This window comes from Caloenas nicobarica, chromosome 2 (genome assembly GCF_036013445.1).
Source record: "Caloenas nicobarica isolate bCalNic1 chromosome 2, bCalNic1.hap1, whole genome shotgun sequence".
NCBI lineage: Eukaryota > Metazoa > Chordata > Aves > Columbiformes > Columbidae > Caloenas > Caloenas nicobarica.
In genome coordinates this window covers 144,962,443-144,981,324 of record NC_088246.1, presented here as the reverse complement: position 1 = coordinate 144,981,324, position 18,882 = coordinate 144,962,443, and the positions used below count along the sequence as shown (strand labels likewise).

The 18,882-nt window shown below is 35.5% G+C and overlaps 1 protein-coding gene across 1 annotated transcript in view; it reads right to left on the bottom strand.

Moving 5' to 3' along the window:
• Positions 1 to 18,882, bottom strand: part of ZFPM2 (zinc finger protein, FOG family member 2) — a 312,664-nt gene that overhangs the window by 220,768 nt on the left and 73,014 nt on the right. Inside the window, exon 3 of the mRNA XM_065629091.1 lies at positions 10,530 to 10,631. Coding sequence (XP_065485163.1) covers positions 10,530 to 10,631 — 102 coding nt within the window. The remainder of the gene's footprint in view (positions 1 to 10,529; positions 10,632 to 18,882) is intronic.

Genomic DNA, 18,882 nt, shown 5'->3' with positions numbered 1-18,882 from the left:
TTTAATATGCTATAGAGTAAAAACAGTTTTTGGAATCAGCCCTGATTATTAAAATGCTCATACAGAAAGCTTTGAAATATTTGGGGAAAACAAACAAACAAACAACAAAAAACCAGGGGCTCAGATGCCCTCTACACAGCTGTTTTAGAAAGTCTAAGCTAATCAGCCATCTGCAGGTAGAACTAGGAACAGTGGCCATTATGCAGCCACAGCTCTCCAAACATAGGCTTTAATCCTTATCACTTGTGCCTACCTAAATATCAGCACAGCTATATTATTACACTAGTTTTAGCTCCAGGCCATACTTCTGAACATTTGGTTCCAGGGTTTCTCACTGATGTTATTAGACCATGTTTAAAAAACTAAAAATTTTGTCACTAATCAAAAATGAGGTCTGACGCTATTAAGAAAACCATGCTTACTTTTGCCATGTTGGTGAATAAGCACTGAGTGATTGCATAGAAGAGTTTCTTGTAGCATTTCTGTATGACCATCATTATTGCACTTTACAAAGCTCGTTTACAGACACCCTTGTTCAAAGCCGACATCAAGGAGAGAAAATAAGATGTTCTATTCAATCCGTACCTTTCTTTTGAGCATGTGATGGTAAAGCACCCTAAAAAATGAAATGTGGTAATTAAAAACCTAAACCCAAATGTGCGCTAAGCTGGTCTCACTGAGCTAAACACAGATATTGACTCTGAACCATTCTGGACTGTTTATTTTTTTGGGTAAATACTAGTATCCGGTTTGTCACTCACATGTCACATTAAATTTTTTACTCTCAGCAAAAGCCAATTCTTTTGAATGGAGGTACAATGGTTCCTGGTGATAACATTTTTGTTGGTTTAGTTATATTATTCCAACTTTTATGATATGATGTCTTAAGAGAGAGTAAATAAAGCACTTTTCAAAGGCGTAGGAAGAATTTTTGTTTTTTCTTTAATGATATGCTGATATGCTGACCACAGGATACACCACTGAAGCCAACTGAAACCTGCCAATTTAAGAAATAAAGTCACTGGCACCTCTCACTAGGTGTTTGCATCCAGCTTTGCATGGTAAATAACACCATGCTGTGTATATAGTTTAATACATTAACACATCCGTCCTTCAATTGTTCAAGCCAGTGTTGCTATGCAGTATTCTGCATCCAATAATCTTAGCTGAATTAACGAGAAAAACACAACAAAGAACAAAATAGTTGTGGACCGATTACATGTCCCCTTTGATTCTCACCCCATCTGTTTCCAAAACCAGACATTGTTTCCTGGCCCTTTGCAATTACCAGGGTGTTATGTTGCCTTTATGACCAAACTAGAGTGGAGACAGCTGAAAAGTGCAAAGCTTTCTGCCAGCCTCTGCAGGTCCCTTGGCGCATGAAACTACAAGAAACAATGTATTGTGATGCAGATGTTCACTGATTCCCTGCAGAATTTCACAGAGTAGGTAGGAGTCCTTCACTGTGTGACCTACAGGGATTTGTACTTTACATAATATCCGCTATATAGCATATGATGTCCAGAGCGAGGTACCTAGTGAATCTGATCATTCGTCCCTTGCACATGCCTCTCCCAGTTACCAACTTTTTTTCAGAGAACAGGAAGTCTTTAGTGCTTCAAATGTAAGTGCCAATCAAAACAGAATACATTTCTAATGTGTATCAGCTTTCATTCAGAGTTCAACACCTTTTGAGTCAGGCCAACATTCTTGCCTCGTGTTGGACATCCACAAGTACAAAAGAATTTAGGAATTTAGTCTAGAAACTTGCTTACTTGCATATTAAGATGGTTTCCAAAGAACAATTTGCACCTAACATACTGAAAAATGAAAAGCCTTGCTATGTCAACTAAATATCTTACAAATGGGTAAATAAGGGTCCAGGAATAGTAAATGAATACCATCAAACTAAAAACTTAATAGACTTGAAGGTTTTAGATAGTTTCGCATTTCTGAAGCATTTTGAATAGCATAAAAATGAAGTTTGCACCTGAAAATATTATTTAAATAAATAACAATTATTTAAATAAAATTAAAATACTCCAAATGTGAAACGTGCATACAAAAAAAGTTACTTCTAAACAAAGTTCATTTCTACAGCAACTAATTTTGAAATTAAATTCAAATTCGCATATACATATTAACTGTCTGAAACAATGATAAGGAAATGGCATCCCAACTGACAAAACAGTTGGAATGCTTGACAAGGGCTCAAGTATTCAGTGATGAACTTGCTGCTTTTTGATATTTTAAGTTGCAAGTCAAATGAGGTAATGCTTCTCTCCAAGTTTACAAAATCCTACTATTTTTGAACCTTGAATTGTGAAAGGGATGCTTCAAAAGTCACCATAACAGGTTACATCAAGAGAGGAAATATCTCTAGGTTTTCAAAATTTAATATTGCCTAGTCACATGATTGTAGGGAAATGATATTATACCTCAATTTTCTCTTAAAGTATTGGTGACCACTATTTCTGGCTAGAGGGCACCTTTTCATTTTGTCCAAGTGTGGACGTTTTCATTTGCCAACTGTGACCAGAAAATGAAAATTTTCCCCATGCCCTGATTTTATCTATTATACATGCTCAGTAGGTCATGCAACAGCTTGTTTCCCACAAAAGTCAAATTTGCGTGTGGGAAAAATGACAGCAAAGGTTTGGTTGCTACTTCCGTGTGAGTTTATGTAGCCACTCACCTTCTCATCTTTCACGCCTGTACAGGGAGCAGTCTGCCAACAAGGTCAATTGCCAGTTTCGGTACTAAGTGTTTGGTGAAGGTAAAGGAAGGTTAATTACATGTGCCAAAGAACGGTTCTGGGCATTGAGGCCACGTAAGGCCATATTTATGCGCTGGGAGATTTCCTTAGCCTTTACATGGGTGACTGCACACAAATGACCTCCGGAGAGCGGTCCCTGCAATGCTGTAACTCCTGCACCTTGGTATCTGCTTGGGCAGTGTCAGCTAGCCTCAACCAAAATCACACCAGGGACCATTTTAAAACTTCACAAGTACACACTACTCAGCTTCTGTCACTACTGAATTTACTAACACAGGTGTAGCCTATCTTTCCTTCCAGTTCTTAGCCCTGTATCTTCTCATTACGAGAGAGAAATGTGCTCATCACCAAAGAGCAGAGAGGTGAGGCCCTGGGGCAGCTCCTACAGCCAGCAGAGTAATTCCTCAATTCCAGCTGGTCAGGGCAAGATAGATATCCTGGTGCTCCTATAAAATGGTCCCAGGTTGTACACTAATAATGACTTTTAAAATATAATATATTTAAATATTAGTTCTTACAATCATCTGATGATACAAGAATCTCAGGTTTTATTTCCAAACAATGGAGTAGGGGCGAACTTCAAGAGTTCATGATTTTAGCAGTAAGTCCCAATGATGTAGAGATGAAGTCTCTAAGTCGTAGGCACTAACTACATCATAAAGGTCAAACAAGTTGAACATAGTAACGTAGTGCAAGAGTACTTGGGGAACAGTGGTTTTAGTCAATCATCAGACCTAAAATGGAATGATGCAGAGTTCTGCAGACAGAGTTTCAGGTCATCAACACAAATCTGGGCTACACATGGAAAACAGCTGGCAACATTACCGTCCTTGGAGACTTGGATCAGTTCCATACACAAGACCGAAAATTATTTGAAGTCCTGTATTCAACACACAGGGGTGATGACCTCTTAAAACAGCTCCAGTATTGGAATCCAAACCATGAAGTCAGTGGTCCACTAGAATTTACTTCACTTACCTTAATAGTATTCAAATGTCAAAACAAGACCTGCAGTGTCAGGGCTAACCTGATGACCACTACCCCCTTACTTTTGCTATTATGCATCTGCACAGCCCCCTCCTGGTTCCAAACCAGTGATGGAAACCAGATCAAGATCCCCAGAAATCTTCCCCTGTTTCTCCCAGGTCCCCTCTCAACCCTCAGTATGGCAGCCCAGCTCTCTGCTTTTAATCCAATACCCACTTCACTACAGAAGATTTATTTAGACTGCCTCTTGTTTCATAAAGGGCTCCAAAAGTCTGTAGTGTTTTTTGACACTTTGTTATAATGTTTCTATGACCCCCCTACCCCCTCCTCATATACCACCCCACCACCCAGCCTCATTTTCATACGGATACAAAGCATCGGGATAAAATGATGGTTCATTATAGTGGTACAGAGCTCTTATCTTCATCCGGCAAGAGTCATTTCCTTCCAAAGATTGAAATGCAAATGTGAAAATTAATGATAACTGCATTATCTGATAGCAGAGATAATACCGATTCACTGTCAGAGTAACACACAGTCGTTCTATGATTTCCTCTGCTTCTTCACAATATTCTTCTTACTGTCAGACTATATCTATGGTTAACTATGTTTCATGGATTTTTGTTAATTTACATCAAATAGCATTTCCAAGATCTTATATCTACCACATTTCCCCAATCAAAAAAGAAATGAAATCAGGACAGTAATCTCCAAGTCCTTCTTAGGACTGGTTTAAAAAGAAAGAAAGGAGGGGGGGGAAAAAAAAAGAAAAAAGAAAAAAAAAAAAGAAAAAAAAAGAGGGGAAAAAAAAAGTAAAAATAGGAAAAAAATCCCTATCATTAATGTCTGTTTCCATCTTGCTGTGGTCTACCAACCATTCCAATCTATATGATACACTTTTGTTTTGTAACCTGAACTAAAAAATGCAGAGTAAACCCAACAATCAATACATATTTACAGTGATTCTTATGAATGGTCACAGGAAATCTATTCAAAAAAGGTTTTCAAACTACCTTTTCTAGCAGGTAAATTGTGAATCTGGCATGTCGGATGTTCCCTAGAACCTTTCTGATTCACGTCTTGCTAACAATTCTCCAGAATTCACAGGAAAGACTGTTTCTATGTTATTAGAAATTAATAGCAGCACAGCTCAGTATATCATGATTTTAAAGCATTATTTAATTTTTTGTTTAATATTTTTCTTACATTTTCTGATACATTTTAAGAAAAATATCAACCTGTAATAGTAATTAAAAGAAACTAGAGTGTGCTACATTGAACTATCCTTCGTACTTTTTTTCAACAGTTTTCTGATATTTGTATAAGAGTTATGACAAGTCTTCTGGGATGTAACATGAGTTGTGATTTCATCCTGCTTTATATTATCAATAGCAGAAGCTCTGTTCTCTGCTGATTTACCAGAGGCAGAACTTTACACAGGAAAACTTTCACTTCATGTAGAGATCAATGTAAACAATACATAAAAAATGAATATAAAATGATAATGAGAGTTTAAGGTCTTATTTTCCACACCATAGTTTTATTTTCATTTTGGATATGTGGACAAACCACATGTTCTCACTTTCTATGAAAAATTCAGACACATTTCAAAAGAACTTCTAAGACTGACTTTCAAGACTATCCAAGTCACCAAATCAGCACGTTCTGCAAGAAAGCTGTGCTCTTTTACAGCTATGAAAGTAAGAAATCATGTAGAGAATAAGGACAATCTAGGTGACAGTATACTGCATGTGAATTAAGAAAAAAATCCCTCTTCAGGACCAAGACTTTCTGAGTGGCATTTATTTCACCTTTGTAAATGTCCCATACCGAGTTCCCCAACTGCTAAAACAGAGAATATTTCCGTGTCGTAAAAGGCAGATACAGCTTCACCGACAGCTGAAACACTCACTGGTTATGGGATCTCTGTGGGAAGAAAGTCAAAAGAACTGAGCACATGGTGGAGTGGGTTTGGAAAATCTTTTTGGCTTAGTCAGAAATAGTAGACTGCTTCCCATCTGTCTACAGTGAAAGAACTTTCCCTTGCATATTACTCACATAACAGGTATGGGATGTCTTCCTCTGTATTGTTTTATTCCATCACTACAGAATAATAACCACAGAATTTAGAAGAGCACAGAGAACTTACCGTTCTTAACATGGCTGGAATACACAATTACTGGAGAAATAAATATTGGGAGTTCTTTATGTGGAGGACTGCTAGGACTTTTTCATGATAAATGCATCCAAATGGTATAATATTTATACAAGCAATATATAGTATATTCATTTATTCATTCCATTTTAGTTACATGGAATTATTATGGTTAGCCAGTCTAACTTCTCCCAAAGTGGAATCTACCCTATTTAAAAAGTCCAGTGTTTACCACAGAACTGGATCATGTTCTCTAGGAAAGTATCTCATCCTGAATGTAAATATTTCTAATGACAGATGCATGACTTTTCACAAAATCTTCCAATAATTAACTTTTTAAGCACTAAAATCTGTTCTTTGTGTCTGAAATTATGGAGCTTCAATGTCCATTTAATCTTCTGATACTTTTGCTAGAAAGGTGCCCATTGTTATCAGATTTTCACTCTGAATTTAAAGTAGGTTGAAATCAGGTTGTCCTTTAATATTTTATTTGATAAAATAAATAGGAAAAGGACCTAGACTTTTTCACACCAATCCTTTCAATATTCTAGTGCTCTTCTCTAAACCTGTTTCAAATTTTAACATCATTCTTGAAGTGTTAATGCAGGACACAGAACCCCGTTTCACCATCAAACAAGGCTGTTAAAACAGACAAGCAGGAGATTTGACAACCTACACATACTTTTTAGCCACAACTCTCTTTTGGGCTCAACCCTGGTTCACTAAATCCCAAGACTATCAGAGTGCTTAAATTAGCCAGGATTTAGCACATTTAACACATCGATCTGTTGTTGATAGAAGTACAGTTGTCACTTACAGACAAATAGGTTTCCCAGCACAAATATGTTTTAAGCAGACTAGATATATTTAAATTACTCGATCCTTTTTTCTGTCCCCTGTAACTATTAAAAGTCCTGACTTCTAATAAATCAATACCAATTTTCTGATGGTTTTTTTCTTAACACATTTTAAAATGTCATCTTACTATCATTAATGAAGCTACTGATAGATTTTTAGTCACTTTTTACTTTTTTTCTTTTAGTCAGGTATTACAGTTCCTAGCATCTGGTTTCATTCACTGTTTTCCCATTCATTTTCAGCTTGTATTTTTCTATTTTTGGGGGGTTTTTTTGTTTGATTGTTTTTTTGTTTGTTTGGTTGGGGTTTTTTTGTGTGTTGTTTTGTTTTGTGGGGTTTTGGTTTTGGTTTTTTTGTTTGTTAGTTTTAATTCCCTTCCAGGTAAAGTCAACATTGCCTTCATTTTTATTATAGCATTTGGAAACTCAAAAAAATTGTTCTTAAACATTTCCAAGTTATGATTAATACTCTTTCATTCAAATCTTTTCTCCCTTTTGATACAGTTCATATTTCCTGTCTCTTAAAATGACAAGTACAGTGGACTGAACAATACAGGCATGACCAAGCACTAATTTCTAATTCTGAAAACAATTTTTCTTTGTCCTTCAAGATGACATAAAATAGGTAATTTCCTTATATTGGGTTCAACAATATTTTAGTTGAGGGGCCTGTTATCTGAAATTTTCGGAGATTTTAAGAAAGTTCTGGTATGGAAGCATAGAACCTCTAGGATATTTCATTCATAGTTCCCCAAGTTTAGGAGGTTTTGTTCTTACATAGAACAGATATCCAGTAAAAAAGGGAAGGATCCTGTTCTCCTGTGTGATGGCTGGTCTGTAGAAGACATGCAGGAGATCCACCTTTTGTGTCAAAACACTGAGCACTGGTCTCACATGCACTGATATCCTAGCAACAATACAAAGGGTATAGAACTATAAACATCTGCATGTATCAAGCCGTCCAACTGATAGCAAACAGTATATTTAAAGCTATAAAATGACCTCTGCTTCCATGTTAAAAAGCACAAATCTTTTCATATAAACTTTTTTAAGCCCAGTCTTGCTTTGCAGACTCTTTCTATTTCTTGGACTGGCTATAATGGCAAAGGATCAGGTCCCTTACTATGTGTCCACATACAGTCTATTGACCTTAGTTTCGATCATTTTATAATAGTCTTCTCATTAAAAATAATTTTTTAAAAGTGAGGACAAAATCAATGAAAACTGAGGATAGTTTAAAAAACATTCGGGTAACACTCAAGGTGACTACAGAGCGCAGGCATTATCTGTGCAATTTCTTGATGGTCAGTGAAGGTCACAAGACTATGTGATCTGCAAGACTACTTCAGCAGAAACTCTTTGAAGCTACAGCACATTTAACTTTAGATTTTTCTTCATAAAAGTATTCTAATTACAAAGGCTTGAGAACGCATGTGAACCATTTAACAATGCAAATTTTCAAACAAAATAAAACTCTAATTAATGCCAGAAGCTTAATTTTGACTCAGCCGTGAGCAAGTTTTCAGTAATGAATAACTCACAGAACTTCAGTCCCTGGCAAGTACTGGCTCTGAAAATAACAATACGTTCTCTTAGTGCTAAAAAAAGAAAAAAAAATAACAAAAAAGCTCTACTATTTATATGAATCCTTGAGTTGTCACAGTTCACATTATCAGCTGACAGTAACTTGTATCACGCAGAACGCAGTCATTGTTGGATTAGAGAGCTGCACTTCAGTAAGGAAACCAGAGGCAGACCAGGTAACAAAGGTCATCAACTCTTTAAGGTAACATCTCTACTATGAGTTGGTAAAGTTGCTGAATAAAAGTTCTTAATTATTCTGTTTGTGCTGTGCTAAAATATGTTCTTAAATAAGCGAAGTATTTGAAGCCTTTTTTTTTTTTTCAAAGATCTGAAAGTTCTCTTTGTACTGCATGGTGGAAAATGATCTTCTGCTGATTTTTTCTTTTTCTATATAAGTTAATAACCAAATTCATTTCATAAAGCATGCATGATGGAGAGCACGGTATGCGTATCCACTCCTTTCTTCATACATATTATACCCTTGTAAAGAACCAATATTTAAATAAAACAAAAATGCTCATTTCATGTCAGTGGTCATCAGTTTTCTGAAGTCAAAATGAATTTTCCCACATTCAGCTTTGAGTTCCATCTTATTCCATGTCAAATCTACCAATAAATATTACAAGAAATATACAGAGCTTACCAATTTTTTTTCCAACAAAATACAAAAATACTCCTTTTACTCCATACTGTCATAAAAGATCTCTCTGAAACTTTTGTAGAAAATAGCTCATATAAAAAGCAGTAACAGCCCACAAAATATTCAACAATGTTGAAATACACTAAAACCAAAACAGTAACAAAAGAAATACTTATTTCAGATAGAGTTTATTGATAATAAAATTAAAAACAAGCAATATGTTAATCACTGACAGCCTTTAAGTTTACTATGAAGCTGGAAAAGGCCATACTGAGATATCCAAAGACGTCTTTTCTATTTTTTTAAAATATACGGTAATGTATTTTAATACTAAATCTTGTTTTCACATAACAGCATAGTGCTTTATACAGAATATCAACTTATTTGTGAATTATCATTAAAAACATCTGAAATGACATCATAATAATTAGATATCCTATGTCTTCATTTTTGTTTGCATTATATTTTCCAGTTATGGGTTTCTGAAAATTACACTTAGTTTTGTTCTTCTCTTCAAGAAGAGCATACAGGAATTTTCAAAATCAAGAAGAGATGAAAATGTGATTGAAATATAGGACTTTTTTTCTAATGAAATATTATTACTGGAACTCTTTTCTGATGTACTCATCCTTTTTACGGAAAATTTCTATGAGAGATACAGCTGTCCTGAGTGTATGTTTGGCTTCTGATGTAAATGTCCCAACAACACTATTAAAATATAGTAAACATAATGGATTTTTAAGGCCCACTCCAGAATCCATACCCATGAAAATATTGCATTGAATTCAACTGCACAATTGCCTAATTGAGAAATGCAATTTACTCCTTTGTCTTAGGTACTTTTATGGTACAACAGGGGTTTTACATATTTATACTGAAAAGATACCTGGACAGTATTCCCATGTTACCATCACATCTTCTATCTTAGCAATGCTATGTTTGCACCAACTTCACTGTGCATAATAGTTACTATGAATTACCGGTTTATTGTGAAATTATTACACTACATTGACTGCAATCCAAGGCATGCTAAATAATTTCTATCAAGCTAAAACAGGTAAACAGAGTCCTTGAAAATGTCAGTAGATACCATTCCTATTCGTTAAGCTCAGCATGTTTCTAAATGTAGGCACAAAGCCTGAGCAGAGGGACAGGCATTTGGTCGGTCTTCTGGCTTCAGAAAACAGCAGAAAAGCTTCTACCTTAATACAACCATGGAACTGAGAACTTACTGATAATTTTTTAATCCTAAAATTCTAAGCAGCAACAACATTTTCCTTTATATCAAAAAGGTATGTAAGGCATTTTATGTTGAACAGTTTACAAAATGGTATAGCCAAAACATTTTTTTAATTCAAGAACTTTATCTTAGTACTTATCCATCAATGTCCTGAACTCGAAAGGATCACAAAAGAAACAGTCCTTTAAAAATCAATGCAAAGCATAACCTATCTACTAAAATAATAATATTAAAAAAATATTGGAATTTAGTTTAAGACATTCTCTTCGTTTTCAGTTGTTTTTTCCTACCTGGCCCATCCCAATCTTCAGTCTCCACAGCAAGCTGCCCTGGTTTCTCTGACCTTGCATCAGCATCGGATTCTGCTGCCTCCTGGATGCCTTCTTCATTGCCTGAAAAAAACAATCAAAGAAATATGGTATTGACATATTTCAATAGCAACTTTTAGGCTAAGCTCCTACAATATTCAAACAACTGCTTACATGTGCGAGTAAAAACATATGCGTGCCTACAAAGAGAGAAAATGGAAAAAAAAATTATTAGACATGCAAATATCTGTGAGTTCCCAGTGATTTAAACAAGCCCTCAGCATTCAATGCTTCCAGTTCTGTGGAGAGATGAATCTTGGAAATTAGTGTTTACTCCATATACTTAAAAAACAGAATCACAACTTACATGGAATTCTGTAAACCAATGAATAGAAAGTCATTAAGTTTGTATGCACAAATAAAAGAAAGAAATGAGCTTGTTGCTCCCCAGGAACATACACTTGCAGTTATGTGTTTTCTTGAATTGACACCTAACTGTTTCTTATGCATTGCGGATTAATGACACCAAGTACAAAAATATGGTCCACTAAAGGTTCCTGCTTTTCAGGCAACTAGTGGCGAGCTATGCTGTGGTGTTTCAGCATTTAAGGAATTTGCCCTTAAAGGTCATAATCTACCAGCAAGTCCCTATGATAATTTGCTCCCTTATCAAGCTTTATGTAAAGAAACGCAAAATTTCTGATGAACTGTGGAATTTCCACCATCCAGAAGTACTACAGACCATCTGTCTGCCTTCAGTAATTATCCACTATAAGGTTGTATATAGGACACATGGAAAATGATGATAAGCTTAATTTTTTACTTGAGGAACTCCTTACTGAAAGTGCAGTTACTTCAGTTAAACAAAGTTTCTAGGCAAGCTCCATGCACAAATACTTTGAAATAACTGCTACGAAAAATTACAGTGAAGGTGAGGGGTTCAGGTATTAACATAAAATAATCTGGCCACAGCGATACGTTAAATGACATCTCCAAGGGCTTATCCAGGCCAATATTTCACTATATTTGTAGGGCTTTTTTTGTTTCGTTGGTTTGGGTTGGTTTGTTTGGGTTTTGTTGTTTTGTTTTTTGGTTTTTACTACTAATCAATCCAAGAAACTCCTACATAGGAAGGCACTATCTACACAATTAACTACATCAGTCAAATAGGACTGAATTATGGTTTAATTTTTTTCAGCAATCTTGAAGTTAACTTTTTTAAAAATGATGTCTAACAGAAAAGTGGCACCACTAGAAAAGTAATTATGTGCATTTAAGAATCTGAAAATCGGATTGTTGATCTGACAATCGGAGAGCAAGGAGGAGCAAAAAGCACAGCAATAAAGCAGTAACTTGTAATTTTTTTCCTACTCATGATAACAAAAGCTTTTATTAGCAACATAGGTAAAGAAATGTGATTACAAGAAACCATGCCAGATTCCCATACGTTATCATTGGAGCTATATTTATACCAGATAAGATTGTGACCCAGAGTTTTCAAGTACATGAGTATATACAAACACTATAAAGTATTAACTTATGTGCACGTGTAACATCTCGTAACAACACATTCTTCCTTGCATTCATAAAACAGTTTTTCAAATCCTAAGTATAAGAGCCTGCTAAACTACTTCTCACACAAACACAATACTCACAATTCTGTATTCACTCCAGACTTTGATAACTAAAATGTAGTTCAGTGAATTTGTAGTACTAAAAATATGGTCCAGTGTTTATAGACACTTAAAGCTAAAAGACATCACTAATATCTTGTATAATTTCTCCGTTAAACACACTGTATGTTTTTCCCAGGCATTTGAAGTTCACATGCTTCAGTTCAACCTGGAGTTACCTTTCAGAAGACAGTCCTGAATACTCACATGCTGAAAAAGCTATCAAGTTTCTTACAAGTAGTTTTCGCAAGTATTTGGTTTTTTAACCAACTACCCTGTTTTGAATTAGCATTTATATAGTTATTTAGTAGTAACCAAACAGAGCTTTGCTTTTTTCCAGATATTTTTACCTTCATATTTCTGCTTTCATAGATACTTATTTATAGGACAATTTTCCAAGGTTCAAACCTGGCAAGATCAACTCTAGTTTTCTCCAAAATGTTGGAAAGCACTTCACAGCAAGGGCGATTCTGATTATGAGTTTCTAACTCAAGGTCTTTCGGCATACAAAGCTCTTAAAATGTTCCTTGCATGGAATTTTTCTACTAAAGAAAATGTTTTTCTTCCATGGTAAACAATAGATCTATAATGGACTCAATCAGAACAACAACAATAAAAAAATATATTAATAAGAAGAATTCTTTTAGATAGAGCCCAAGCATGGAAAATTTTATCTCCAAAATATAAGTTTTTCCAGGCTATAATATATGCAAACCTGGAGTTATCATGCAAATTTGAGCATTTTTTCAATCAATGCAACCAACCAGAACATCAAACAAACAAAACTATTAGAACTGAAAGAAGAGGAGAAACTTACGTGAAAGGATTGGGCTGAAGGGCAAAAGAAGGACAGAATTACAGCTAAGGTATACAACCTACGGCACACAGTAGTTAAGTATTTGGGAGATGAGGAAAGATCTAAAAAATGTATGTTAGCAGATGGCTTAACTTTTCATTAACTTGCTTTTTCGCGGTTCGTGAAGTATGGTGTGTTACGTGTTTTCAAGTTTTCATGAATCAATGCATGTCCTGTGCAAATGGAGTAGAACAAAATGTGTAGGATTTACACTATGGAAAACTTTATTTTGCATCTAGAAGTATTTTAAATTATTTTCATTGATATTTTCTATTATTCAGTAACTACCACGTCCATGCATTACACACCTGACATACCACAACACTGATTTCTCCTGTTCCCTCCATACTGAAGGGATCTGCTTGTGCCACCATCCAGCGCCACGTTACTGTGGGCTTCAGAACCCACCAGTGAAGCAAGTCTATCCCAGGCTCACCTGAGCACCAAGGTCAGATGAACACGGACAACCAAGTCTGTCCATTTGGAGCAGGAGACACTGCAACTTTAAGCAGCCAAAAGGAGGCTTAGCACAACAGCTGATAACAGAACACATCTCTCAAGCTTTTTTCTTTTCTTTCCCCTTAATGCTGCTTTAGCAGCTACCATTTGTTTAGCACAAAGGAGTTTATTTCGTTACAGAATTTATTTTCTTTCCATTGTTTACTCTTTTTGTTCACTCACTGACTATTTTCCAGTCTCAATAAGACTATTTTTTTAATATTTATTTTAAAACTGATTACATTTTTCTTCAGTTTACAGGTGTAGACATTTAATTGGATCCAGGACATTTTTTTTTCTTTCTTCCAAGTCAAATCAGGTGCTTTTTGCCTTATATATACCACCTACTTCGCTACTAACCTGTTGATTCCTTTACAGTGCCATGGTTTTCGTTTTTCCTCATGCTTATTTCTTCAGTTTGCTGCTCAATTACATTTTATATTTAAGGTAAAGGAGAAGCAACTTTTTACCATCAACACCAAAGCATTGTCTAGACATATTAGCAATGATTAATGCTCTAAAATGAAGCAAAACCTGCTTCTGTTTAAGTTTTTCCTTCGGGCAACTAAGATCAGTAAAGGAATACTGTCCTTTAAAAGAACATCATTGAATAAAAAAAAAAAAAAGACTCATATGAGCAAGAATCTATAATATCATGTAGTACATTTAGTCATGAGTCAATTAAGCCTACTGGATTTTCAGTTATTTCTCTATATTTGGTATTAAAGCTACACGTTCGTCCCCTCTGACCTTAGATGTCTGAAAGTTAAGCAAGTCCACACTAGTTCTGTAGGTGCTGCTAGAGACAGGGAAGAGAAACCCCCACAGTGACTCATCCTGCTTGAGGATGCCTGAGATCCATGACCCCTCTTGCTGTCTCCGATAGTTGAAATGAATCATCCTCTGAAAGACACAGCTTAGACTAGGAACCTATCTTTAGCCAGCTAAAGTTACGTGAAACAAATCTCTGCCTTATGCTAAAGTGCTGAATACACAGAATACTGCTTAACTAAGAGAAAAAAAAGAAGTCTTATTCAAACAACTTCAACACTGTAATACGAACAGAAGTTTCTTACCAACATTAACTGTTTCTGTTGCTCTACAAAAACAGTTCAAGGTTTTTTAATGTGTTTTTTAATATTCTAGTGTTTATCCAATAGATGCAAGTAAACACACTAAACCACTGTAATTCAAGGTGGTACAGCTGGTCAGGGAATCTGAAGACTGTAGAAGAGATATATTACCAGAAAAACGAGAGAGAGAACTCTAACATCTCTGACAACACTGACAAGTGGGAAAAAAAGGACTTGAATATTAACAAGTAATTCCACTTTAATCTTTTTAACAAATTAAAGACTTCCCAATTTGTACTTAATCAGCTTGTACCACAAGTAGTTGCAGTATTTTAAAGCAGCACGTGGGTTAGCAGTTCTTCTCAACCCTGCTGATTTAATCCATGTTGTTCCTATCACTATTAGGCTCTTACAGAAAATCTCGTACAATATAACTATTGAACTTTCTTGACTAGGAATGCTATAGCAGCTGTTAGTCACTCTATAATGTATTTTGCAATCAGCTAAATCAACAAAGTATTTTTAACAATGAACAGTTCAGAACTGACAGATCTACTTTCTTGTTCACAACTGCTTATCACAGCATAGATATCATATATGTTTGCCAGGTGCTTCCTATAGTTAGGATACCTTCACAGAAGCCGCTCACAAAAGATAAGGTCATAAAAGAGATGAAAAATGTGCAAGCTTCATACACTCATGGTTTTATCATCAGACAAAATAGCTTTGGGTGAAGAACTGTACCAGCCACAAACAGTACACAGCAGCTTCTATTAGAGTGAGAGAACATTAAAAGCTTGAAATTCAGTTTGTGCTCATTCTTCCTGGCAGCATAAATGTAAACTTAAATTGTTAACATCCTAATACAGCTGTTCAGAGTGAAACATCACTTCTCAATTATAATAAATCAATTCAGAAATAAATTGTTACGAAGCCTGTAGCATTCTGTACTGCCAAAAGAGAAAACAGACACAATGCAGAGACCCAGGGAGTCATTCACTATAGACTTTAATTTCGCAAGGTACATAACCTTACATACATTCACAGGCCAGTGTGACTGGTCTTGGAGGAACAGCTTTTTTGGTGACATGGGGGAAAGGGCTCTTTCCTTCTTTTTGCCGCAATTTACATTCCAGATCCAGCTGAAGAAGGATTCTGAGACTTTACATGTGAACTAGATGCCAGAGTTTCAGAGACTATAAATTAGTATTCAAAATTTGTTCTTTGTTACTCGCTTTATCACACTGCCTACGACCAGTGACACAGCTTACACACGCTGATAGTCTTGCTCTTGAATCCTAGGAAACACAATGTAAGCTGAGAATCATTGCCAGGAACCTCTCTTCAGAAGTAACACTCACGTAACTTTGAAACAAAGCATATACAACTTTAAATACAAATGCAATGTATTTAATTCATTCAATGTAACTTACTTTTTGGAAGCACACACTATTCTTAAGAATACCAATGACATCTAACAGGACTTAACTGTCCTTCTTGTGGATTACCTCTTTTTAAAGAATTCTATTTATATATTTAAAAAGCAGAAGTCTGTAATTTTAATGGCAACGCGAATTTTCAGCAGATATAAAACATGCCGACTATAAAATACATGCAAATAATGCAAAAAAAAAAAAGTCTTTAAATATGTTTTTGGTATGGAAATAGGACTCTGAGAAAAAACGATACTACAGAAACTGGGAGGGATCTTTCCATATCGTGCCATCTTTGGCATCTAGGGTGAGGATGAGGTAAACAGCTACAGTGGCTACAGTGCCATGCAAATGGCTTTATTCTTCAAGCCTTGCAAGGACAGAGAGAGAGAGAGAGGGAGAGATCTGGTGCTTTCACTACCAGACTCTGTAATCACTTTATCAGATGTATATCAGAAATAATTTCAGTGAAGCCCACCAAAGTCAACTGAGACACCCTGCTCTACAAATACAGTAAGTTTGAGCAAAATCTAGCCCTCAGATGATTAATTTGCTAACACACCTGAAAGAAACGAGCACTTGTACATGTTAATCCACTGCATTTTATTTCAGATTATATTAATCATCTCAACACTTTGCTTCTTTGCAAGCAATTACTGTTTTCTGTCATGCTGATTAACAATCATAATTTCTCCTGGGATAAATCTCATTTGAAATAACTGTATGTTTCTAGTTGCCCTAAACATTTTAAAAATTATTTATCCAGCAAATGTCAGAAATAATGCACTGTCTCTTATCCTAACTTTTAGGAAAGGTCTATGAATATCCATGTGTCGGTGAGTACCTACATGTGTGCAAGCTGTTAACTCTCCAAAGTAACGGTATGGAAACTACTTTAGTTCATAGTGAAATCACCACTTTGTTTAACAAAATGACATCTCGACACAATGACATTTCAGCACAGTGATCATGTTAAAAAACAGTGTCAATTATTTCTAACCATTTCAGCTACGGCACTTTTCCTCTGGGATAAGACACTGCTGTGCAGCAAGTTCATCTAGACCGACTCTGGCCTTCCTCCTTCTCTAAATGTTTGATATGTTCTCATTATCGCACTGTTTGCTTTTGAAGTCCTTTCAAGACAAGGATCACTCATTCAAATGTATTTCCTGCAGAACGGTGAAAGTGCTCTCTAAATTGTATTGCAGACTTTCCTTCTGTTAATGAGTTTTATATTTATACTAATTTTTAGGGAGCAACTCCTGTGGCACCAGTACTACAAATGAGTATCTTTCAGATACACTGGCTACCCAGAAGCTTCTATAGATTTAAAGGAAAAAAGAAAAGGTTTTTTTATCTTTTCTATCTTTCCCCCCTAAAACTTCAAATACGAGAACTCTGTCAGATGTATTCAAGTTAACGTGGGGTTCAGGCTTACATAGCTCTAGGCATTTGATTAGAAAATTAGCAGAAGCCTATTTTTAAAGATATTTAGATGCCCCAAACAAAGACTGTTGCTTACTATAATTTTCAACATTTTTTTCAATGGAAATCGACAATCCATGAGATTCTAAACACCCTGAAGCAGAAGAGATGACTTCAGAGACACTCCAGTAACTTTCAAACTCTAAGTCTGGGGACTCTTCTGCAAGTTCATATTTCTTCATTAAATAAAAATTCTGTTCCTTCCCCAATGCAGAAATACTATGTCTCTTACGAGAATTCTTCATCCAACCAAGAAAATCTCATTTTATAATGTGCGACTGAAATAATTGTAATATACACATCCCATTTTCATGTGATTTCCACACACTGCTACATAACAAGTAGCAATATATATCAGTTCTTACAAAATGAAATTTTAGAATCATAGAATCACAGAATCGTTTTGGTTGGAAGAGACCCTCAAGATCATGGAGTCCAACCACAGCCTAACTTTACTAAACCATGTCCCTAAGAACCTCCTCTGAGCATCTTTTAAACCCCTCCAGGGATGGTGACTCCACCACTGACCTGGGCAGCCTGTTCCAATGCCTGACAAGCCCTTCCATGAAGAATTTTTTCCTAATTTCCTAATTAATTTCCTAAACCTCCCCTGGTACAACTTGAGGCCATTTCCTCTCGTCCATTTACCTTGTAAACATTTTTATGCTTTTATTTGAAATAATCAGCATTCCAGGTGCTTCAATATCAAAAGAAGCCAATTCCCTATCATTGGGGGTTTGTTTCCACATACGTGCCGTATTATACATGGTTTCAAGAACAGCCTAGACTTCCGTGAGTCAAACCCAAGAAAAAGACTTAGCAGTCATAAGTAAATGCTTCTTTTTCTCTTATCCACATGAACCTATCTGGCAATGATATTTGTCTTAACATTTATCCAACAATGTCATAAATGTGGCATTTGCTTCATTTTTTTTTTTTTTTTTACTGATCATTTGGGAGTTAAATTACTGCCCATATCCCCACTGATGACTTACAGCCTGTGAGCAAATCTGCTTTTAGGATATGTGTTGACAAAAATTTTTCAGGGGATGTCTCGGAACTCTTCAAAAATAACAAGAATTTTTGTGTCAAGAACACCAAATTAGATTAAAAAAGGCAAAATGGGCCCTCATTATAAATAAAATTATTAACAGATGTATAGTACACATGAACTAAGGTTGCAGTGAAATTTGCCATTTGTCCAATTCATATTTAAAGATTACTCTTATCAATTTGCAATTGAGATTCTGTCAAATTTGAGCTCAAATTTAAGTCAATACAAGTTCAAGTTTTGTGACTTTCTAGAATGGGGACATT